General features: G+C 35.2%; 1 protein-coding gene across 2 annotated transcripts in view; it reads right to left on the bottom strand.

The window, feature by feature from the left end:
- LOC145265502 (uncharacterized) overlaps window positions 1–10,000 on the bottom strand; it is a 78,332-nt gene that overhangs the window by 39,848 nt on the left and 28,484 nt on the right. The window contains exon 2 of one of the 2 annotated variants that reach the window (XM_080121398.1): window positions 722–945. In XM_080121398.1, the coding sequence (XP_079977524.1) occupies window positions 722–782 (61 nt within the window). In that variant the 5' untranslated portion in view covers window positions 783–945. Of the gene's footprint in view, window positions 1–721; window positions 1,127–10,000 lie in introns of those variants that run through there. The other variant, XM_080121399.1, reaches the window with a different exon arrangement.

Genomic DNA, 10,000 nt, shown 5'->3' with positions numbered 1-10,000 from the left:
CGGTTGCCCCCCTCCCCCATCCCCAGGGGCGCCTTTTTGTTTAAATTGGCTAAAATTGACACATGTATCGTTTGGATTATTTTTGAACTCCTCTCGAGGTAGTTAGACATAGTGGTTTTGAAAAGTCACCACTCTAGGATTTGTGCATTTTTATTTTTTTTAAAAATGCATTGCAATTCAATGGGCATTTCGAGGTAGTGGCGGCTCAGGTGTTTGGTGATAACCTAAACTCTTCTAAAAAAAAGTAAACAAAGATTGAAAGGGTGGACCTCCTGAAACTGAACAGAACCATGCGTCAGTCCGAAAACAACAAAGTTACTGCTGAACTGATTGTTGAGGACGTATCATCAACTGGTACAAACAGAAATAAGTTAATCTCTACTATTATATAAAGAAACTTTGTGTGTGTATGTGTGTGTGAGTTTGTTCCCTATAGACTCCGAAACAGCTGGGCCGATTTTTATGAAATTTCACAGAAATGTACTTTATGTGCCTGGCAGTGTTCTTAGATAGGTTTTGTATCGGAATTTTTTACTCACTATATAAATAGTTTGAAAATTTTTTACTGACTATATAAAAATTTTGAAATATTTTACCATATAAAAAGTTTGAACAATTTTTTTTACTCATTATATAAAGTTTTAACAATTTTTTAATCACTATATAAAAAGTTTGAGCAATATTAATCCCTAGATAAAAAGTTTGTTAATTTTTTACTCACCATATAAAAGAATCCAAACTGTAAACTGTGTGAATCGTAAAACATTCCAATTGTTCGCCATTTTGTTTTTTGGAGGGGGAAGTTTTCTCCGTCTAACTTGAGATCTTTTTAGTGACTAGAATTTTCACAACGACCCGCCGTCTTAATGGACAAGTGTTATCCCGTTCAAATATCTTTCTTACACTGACGGAAAAACCGGCGGAGGATGATGGGATTGTAACATCCTGGAAAAAAGATGAGGAAAAATAAATTATTTAGTTTAAAAATTAAGTAGTTGATGCTATATATGAACTACACAAAGCTATTGTGGTGCGTAGTGTTGGGGGGGGGTAAGGGGCAAGTAAAAACAATTCTGGTCTTATATTTAAATTTGATGATCAAAAAAAAAAAAAAAAAGAAAGAAAGAAAAGAAAGAAGTGGTTCGGACGTATGTCCGTTTTAGAAGGAAGTCAGAAATTCCAAAGTGACTCTGCGCGCGTGTGAACATTCAAGTATATAAATCGTCCAGATAAACATACATACGTACATGTATGCATACACACATACATATCACAATATCGAGCGCTTATATTTCTTCATCATCTTTTTTTTTTTTTACTGTATCATCTCTCTCCATCCCTATCGACAAGGGATTTTTATCCTCCCCCACATAGGGCAACCGAGATGAGACCATTCCTGTAACAATCCGGTCTATATTGATTTTGTGGTGGGATGTTAGTTCGGTGCAGTTTATAGGAGGTCACCCCCCCCCCCCACACACACACACTATGCTTTGAATTCTGTCTTTGAGAAAGGGTAAGTTTATTGCTAATTGTATGAGGCACCCTTACTGGAAAATGCCGACAGGGCTAGGGCTACCCAGACACTTTGTGGACAGGTCAGAGCGCCTCTACTTTGAGGCGCTGTCTTCTCAATCTCACTTTCTGACCCCGGTGTCATAGTTTCTTGCAGTGGGAGGGAACTATATACCCCTCTTTTTATCCCTCTCTAATTCACACACATAAACGAATTATGTGGGTGTGTGTACAAAATATAAGTGACACGTTTATTTGTTTAGTTGTTGTTTTTGTTGTTATCATCATCATCATCATCATCATCATCATCATCATATTATTATTATTATTATTATTATTATTATTATTATTATTATTTATTATTATTATTATTTATTAGTCCCCCCGACAAAAGGAGGGTGGACTTGTAAATTCACCCTCCTCCGTTCGTCCGTTTGTCTATCCGCACTTTTCTCAAGAACTATACCTTGAAATTTTGCACAAACATTAAACATGATATGAGTAAAAAAAAGTAACAGAACGGATTTTCCGGGAAAACTCCCGTTGCCCCCCTAGGGATGCCTTTCGGGTTAAAATGGCTAAATTGGCACTTTCGTTCTTATTAAAAAAAAAATTGATGTCTTGGATCTTTTTATAAAACTTTCTAAAAAGCTGTAACTAACTGATTTCTATATATATATATATATTTTTTGTCTATACTTCGCGATAACTCTTGGTTGTGCCTCAGGGGCTCTTTTAGGGCTAATAAAAACACTCCATTTTTGGGGGGACTATTTTACCATATTTGTCCAAATTTTTCTGTGTATGTCTATTTAGCAGTTTTGCATGATACTGAACTCAAATATAAATATTTTAAGGCTTTGGGAACTTTTGGTTTAAATGGGGGGGGGATACAAATGATGGAATTAGTTCTTTTTTTGCATGCTGCAGTACTCAAATTTACATATGATAAGACCTAAAACTGTACCGTTTGTACATTTTCCCCAGGATTTAACGTCCCCTGTGGACATTTAGGGCTAAATGGGGGTAGGCAAATGCTGAACTTAGTCATTTTTTTTATGCCTTGTTCATTGTACACTCACAGGGGACCATGCATGCTTCACTTGTTTTAAATTTTTTTTCACCCATTTGTATACTTATCATTTTCCATTGATTGATTGTTTAGTTTTTTTTTTTTTTAGCATGATATTTGTATATTTTTCAGATAAGCTGTAACAAATATTTTTTGTATTATTGTCTTGACTATAGTTCTCATCTTGGTTGCTTTTCTCACAACGTTTCGGCCGATGTCACCTCCGACCGTCTTCATAAAAATGTTGTGAGAAAAATAACCAAGATGAGAACAGTAATCTGAAAAATCTAAATAATGCAAAATATATTTATCAAACCTCATTTTCCAAAATATACAAACATCATACCAAAAAAAAAAAAAAAAATGGAACGGACCCGGATTTAAAAAAAAAAAAAACTTGGCGCTATTTGCGTTAGGAATTTTTAACGACTATGTTCGTTAGAAAAAAAAACAAAAAAAAACATTTGTTACCATTCACCAATAACAAGTGTGAATGCATACAAAGATGGTCGGAGTGTTGGATATTGACCGGACAACGCCGAAAGGGGTGCTGGCCGATGATTATTATGATTAATCAAGCCTAAAAACTTTTTGGCAGCTAAAATATGTTTTCGAATAACAAAAATATTTAGAATGAATATTTATTTGCGTTAATTTAAGAATGCTAACTTAAAATATTATCATAACAATTTAGTTGACAGCTTAGAAATAATGACATGTAAAAACATCAGGTGATTATCTTCGTGACGTATACTAATGACGTCATTTAGAGGGGTTGATGGTCTTTTCCAGATACGTGGAAATTAGTTAAGAAAACAGTTGGTCGGAGTCGGGAGACACAGAGAGAGAGAGAGAGAGAGAGAGAGAGAGAGAGAGAGAGAGAGAGAGAGAGAGAGAGAGAGAGAGAGAGAGAGAGAGAGTGTGAGTGAGTCGATAAATCGTGATGCCTCTGGACAGAGGGGATTAGAAATGGCAATAGTCAGAATCAGCGTGCAACTTTCCAAGATGGAAAAAAAATCCACTCTGGAATAAAAAGTTGCCGAAAATAAAACCCAAGGCTATACAGTTCTTGAGGAGAATTTTATATTGCAGCTTTTCCGTCAAGACAAAACCCAAGGTGGACCAGATATGTTTCCGGATTGGTCAGATGTTGAAACCCCAAATAAATGTTATTCACACATAAGAGAATAATTGATTAACACCAACTGTTATTGTCTTTATTTCACCGTTAGTTCCTTAAAAGGGAATGTGTTTAATAATTGTAATATAAATATTCCCTTTTCTTGAAATAAAAGGAATTTACTACGTGTGAAATAAAGGGGGGGACTAATTTGGATATGACCTACTGACGACTTGAGCGTGTAAAGTTTGACTCCTGCCGATTTCATAATACCACTATCATTACAGATATTTGCAACCTTCAAGTATGCCTCTATTTAATATGTGTAATATAGATATTATTTATTTTGAGAATCTAGGGTAAAATAAAGAACCTTACTGAAAAGGGGATGAAGCCAGATCAATGTGTAGTATCTGTTCTGATGCCGCACTACACTTTTTGGGTCTCAGTTAATGGAGGAGAAATCCTTTATGACTGATGCATTTATTATTTTTGTTACTATCCAGAGTTCCCCTTTTGAGGAAGCTGGTTTCCACCAACATTAAAAACCGACCTTGTGTCTAACTCTGCCACCGTATTAAAGTTCGAATGCTGTCGGTTCTATAAAACTACTATCATTATAGATGTTGGCAACCTTTAAGTGGTTCATCTGTTTAATATTTGTAATACATAAAATAAATACGTATTATATACGTTTGAAGCTAAAACAACGCATTATTACAAAACTAGCGGGGGTACCCGGCGTTGCCCGAGTGTTTGTTTCCGGGACGGGGGGGAAGTTTTAAAAAATGTTATGGTAGGTAAGTAGGAAGGATCAAACCCGGAGTCATGAGTAAAAGTAGGAAAATAAAGTGTGAAAAAAAACAAAAAAAAAACAAAACATCTGCAACGTTAACAGTTCGGCCACCAAGAAAAGTCCATTCCAGTTGTTTAGGAAAAAAAACAAACAAAAAAAACGACTACGGTAGGTCGGCGCGAACGTGAAAATATAATGTGAATTGTCCAGCACGCTAACCACTACGCCACAGAGCACTGCAGCTTAGTTTAGTGATTTTAAATAACTTCACATGAAAGAACTACGAAGCCAAACCGGTGTTCTCTTCTCAACTGTTCCTTGTGAATGATCCCCAAATGGTGTTAAGTGGTGGCAGGGAGAGGAGGAATTTATAAGAGAGAAAATATTTTACCACTTCCATTGATATTAACCGATTTTGGCCGTGACTTCTCAGCAGAAAAAGTATAGAAATCTAAGATTATCGAGGAATTTGAGAAATAATAAGCCTATAACACACCTCATATATTGTTCTTCCGTTTGTGCATATTATATTTGCATGAAATATCTTGATTTTTAATCCTATTAAGGTCAAAATCCGACGAGAAAAATGAGTTCATTTTTTTTATATAGAGATAAACAGATATTTATTTTGTTTGAAATTTATATTGAAATTTATAAATATATTTCCAAGATACACTTCATCATCAGTATGTCTTTCTTTTCTTTCTTTTTTTGCCATGTTGTTGTTGGAGCATAGGATCAGTAGGAGTCCGTTTGTTGTTTTTACGGTAGTTTATTCAAACTCAACGAGCGCTTCTATCAAGGAACACAAACCTTAACTTTAATTCCGCGTGACCAACGCACCGTTCAGACATTTGAAAAGACTACCGTAAAAGTAACAAACGAACTTATACTGATTCTATGCCCCAACAACAACGTGGGGGGAAAAAAAGAAAGAAAGACATACTGATGGTGAAGTGCATCAACCGGTATAATGTTTATTTCTTGTGTGTGTGTGTGTGTGTGTGTGTGTGTGTGTGTGTGTGTGTGTGTGTGTGTGTATGTGTGTGTGTGTGTCTGTGTCTGTGTCTGTGTGTTAAAATCACGGAAAATAATTTCTGTTTCTCCTTAAATGGTTCCATCTTCTGTTTCTTCTGAAACACACATAATGTAATTAAAAGAAAACTGTCAGAGTAGAGACATTTTCACTTGTGCAATTATACTTAGTGCTTTTTCTTGCACGTGTGTGTGTGTGTGTGTGTGTGTGTGTGTGTGTGTGTGTGTGTGTGTGTGTGTATGTATTAAAATCACCGGAATTAATTTGTTTCTTCTATATAAATAAAACAGTAAATAGTAAATGTACGTACGTATGTATGTATGTGTGTATGTATGTATGTATGTATGTACGTATGTATGTATGTATGTGTGAGTGAGTGTGTAAATATGTAACCGATAACCTCTTAAACTACTGGTCAAATAACACTGAAATCAATAGGAAATAGTAATCATACACCAAGCATTGTTTATAACGAATAAAATCTTTGTTTGGGTGGATGAATACGATATGATGCCGCTGTTCAGTCTTAATAAACTATGGAGACTCCCTGTAAGAGTAGCTGCGCGTGTAATTATGAGGCAAAGGTTGCGCAATCATCAATCACAACTCTCCCGAATCGGCACTGCTTGAGTCTAGTGGCAAAGAGAAGTGCTAGACGACTGGAAACATGGAATTCCCAAATGATCACCTATTATAGTACTCAGCAGGCTCAAAGTTGCTTAACTTCGGTGATGTAACGGGGGGCGGTGTATCAATGTGAATTATGCTGTATATGGATAAATAACGCACACAGAAATATATGTCAGTAATTTGAAATGCAAACTGTTCGTTTCAACTTGCCAATATATTTACATTACTTATATGCGCATGCGCAAATTCAAAGGTAATTTGAATTGGTTTAATTTTACATCTTTCTTCCCTGTTTATCGATAGCCTAAATGGTAGATAATATGATAGTAACTCGAAATGGATAGCGGAGTTCGTTGACGATTTGGGTCCCGAGAATATTAACTCGTCGAATTCTCTCCTAACAATCAACCATCGCAGTCACGATCAATAGTTATCTATTATAATAAAGTCGTACTAGCGGACCTGTGGAAATTCCACAGGGGGTTCATTCATATGTAATATATTGATGTAGGCATTCTGTAAATGGAGACGCTCTGATATCATTGTAGATTTTTTGTTAAAACTACAAAAGTATTTATGCAAGCCAGCACGAACGCCCGGCAAAGCCCGGTCGTAAAGTACGCTTAAATATATTGTAATTCTTGCAGATTTCGTATATATTATTATAGAGTTAATGTTTTATCGATTTTTATATAGTAAAAAGTTGCGAATAAAATATATATATATATATATATATATATATATATATCCATATAATTTGGGTGTATTAGCTTGAATCCGAAATTAAAACTTATATATATATATATATATATATATATATATTTATACATATATATATGTATATATATCCATATAATTTGGGTGTATTAGCTTGAATCCGAAATAAAAACTTATATATATATATATATATATATATATATATATATATATATATATATATATATATATATATATATATATATAACTTGAGTTTTTTCAGCCATAATCTGAATCGAAACCAAAACTTATGAATAATTCTTGATAAAATTATTTATCGCAAGAAATGGAAGCGCATAGCAATTTAACGATCCGGATGTAAGTGTGACACAGAAAATAACACACACGCGCTATCGTATTAATATATAGATTCCTATTTGTTCACAAATTTATGTATATGTATAAAAGGTACACCGTCTCACAACAGACTGAAGTACACTTTTATTTCAGCATGATTTCTATATATACTATTTATTGAAAAGAAATCTACATTAAATGAGTAACTTCATTTGCATATTACATTAAAGAAAATTTATTTTTATAATTAGCTTGATTTCATTGATTGTTTTGTTGTAAAAGATTTGTTTTTATTGTTCGATTTAGAAATATTATTTAAATTTAATTTATTAAATTTATTTTTAATTTAATTTATATTTAATTTAATTTATTTTCAATCATTAATATATGACAACAGTTGCGTTTAAAACCAAAACTAAGTGTATTTATTTAAGCTATAAGAGTTATTTCCTGTTTAGACTATTAGAGTTACTTCGTGTTTGATTTTCATAGACCAAGAAGGATGTGTTTTATTCTTCTCTAAATCCAACATGTGGTCACTTTTAGTAACAAGTAAATGAATTTGGTGTATTTATAAATAGTATGTGACTAATCCATACGCCCGACAATGTTTTGACCGGGCAACGCCGGGTATATATACAGCTAGTATTATTATATTTTTATATATGAGTCATTATTCAGTCAGGACACAGCAAAAAATACAACGTGCCCTTGTGGGTAGACAAGTAAATAGGAACTCTTAACTAATACGTAATGTTTGCTTTTCTCCATTTTAATGTGTCAATTTGTTATTCGAGTGTAGCATCCGGTTTGTCTGCGTATCCAATAAGTTTAAAATGACATGAAGTACATAATTTAAATGGCGTCAAGTAGATTTAACATTGTCACCCCTCCCAAAATAAAATTATGAATGCGCGCTGTGTTTAAGACGTATAGTTGTCACGCTTTCATCTGCCTAGTACAAGAGTGTGGAGAAACTACAGACAAAGTAAGGAAAGCGTGCAGAGATAAACATTAACACGAATGGCGTTTGTCTGCGTCGCACAAAGATGAAAACCGGAAGTTAGATTGATGGACATGCGCACTATGCCTATGCAGCGAAAATGAACCCAATTGTAATGTTTTATTAAGCGCCATGTTTTTTTTCCTTGCTTGAGAATCGAACCCGGAACTAGGTATCAAAAAAAAATAAACAAATAATACATTACTAGTTTATATTCGCTTCTTGGGCATTGGTGGTAGTACATTATCTGGGTATGTTGATCTCCATCTTAATCTAGTTACTATCACTTTTTGTTTTATAAAAAAAAAAAAAAAATGCCTAAGTTTGTACATATGTTTTTTGATTTTTGTTTGTGTAAATATGTTTTTTTTTCTCCTTTTATAGCGTGAATGTCGCCCGCCATCCCGTAAGCTGGGGAGCTGTTATTTTAAGTAGGTCCTGGTAAGAATGTTAGGCGGTTCGCAAATAGTGCGTGATAGAAACTCTAAAGTAGGTTTTTCTTAATAAAGTACTTGCTATCAAACGCAAGTCTAGCCTAGGACTAGCAATGACCCCTATTTTTCCCCACTTCCCCTTACTGGCCTTAGTGCCTAAGTTGTTTCGGACCCCAAATAAGACCTTGGCAGTAGATAATGCCAAGGTCGGGGCCGAAACGACTAAATATCATCACTTTTTGTTTTACAAGATTTGGCCTTTTGGCCAAGATCAAAATGTAGTATCGTGTTCCATCCCTCCCCGATTAGGAAGCCTCCAAGATCCCCATCCCCTCTTACCTGCAATTTTTGTTTTAACCCCTTCCTCTAAATTTTACCCATCTTGGAGAGAAAGAAATACAAACTAACCCCCATCCCTTACCCACAAAATTTTCTTTTCTCCATTCGCCCCCATCTAGAAGGTATCCCCACCTAGAGACTGACCCGCAGAAGCGAGGTTTCTTTTACAAACCTAGTGGAACGGGCAGTCTATCAACTAGACGGGGTTGGGAGGGTCCTACTAATCACCTTTTGTTTTTTCTTCACCCGCCCTCGACACAAATGAATTATTGTACCATTTTATTGTTATCGTTTTTGTTTTTGCACGTCAATAAAAAATGTTTTAAAAACTGGGAGTTAAGTAGGACGTCCCCCAATATGAAAGGGCGAATGCGGTATTATGGTGAAAGGAGATACTAGCTGGGAGAAACGTTTGATTTTGTTTGGTTCTGGAGTGACAAGGATGACTAACGACCCCCACAATCCCTCCTTTTCAGTTGGCCATGTGCCTAAGTTTTTTGTTCATCGTTGATTTTGACTGTATTTTTAACATGAATAAAAGATTTAATATCTCAAAGTGTAGTATCTGTTCCGGCAGATACTGCAAGCAAAGACCATATGTGGGGTTGTCCCCACATATAAGACCTTGGTCAATGTAGGGGCAACCCTTCATACCAATTGTCACTATCCAGCTCCCCTACTCCCCGAGGAGTTGGTCCCCTATTTCCCCTTCACTCCTCACTTTAAAAATCGGCCTTGTGCCTAATTTGCTCAGTGGGGGAGCAAATAAATACCTCAAAGTGTAGTATCTGTTCTTCAGATGCTGCACTTCCATTTCTTGTTCTCTTTCGGTGAAGGAGCAGTCCTTCACGACTGAGACAATTTTTTATTTTTGTACCTTTTCTCCACGTTAAAAAACGACCCTGGTGTCTAACTCTGTCCGGTGGGGAGGCATTGTAAATAGGTACAAGATAGTCATCATTCTCAGGGCCCGGGGGCCACTCGAAGATAAGGGTTATTAAA

The sequence above is a fragment of the Euprymna scolopes genome, chromosome 40 (genome assembly GCF_053919585.1).
Source record: "Euprymna scolopes isolate OS-2025 chromosome 40, ASM5391958v1, whole genome shotgun sequence".
NCBI lineage: Eukaryota > Metazoa > Mollusca > Cephalopoda > Sepiida > Sepiolidae > Euprymna > Euprymna scolopes.
Note: the sequence above shows the minus strand (reverse complement) of the source record. Positions and strands in the feature narration are given on the sequence as shown.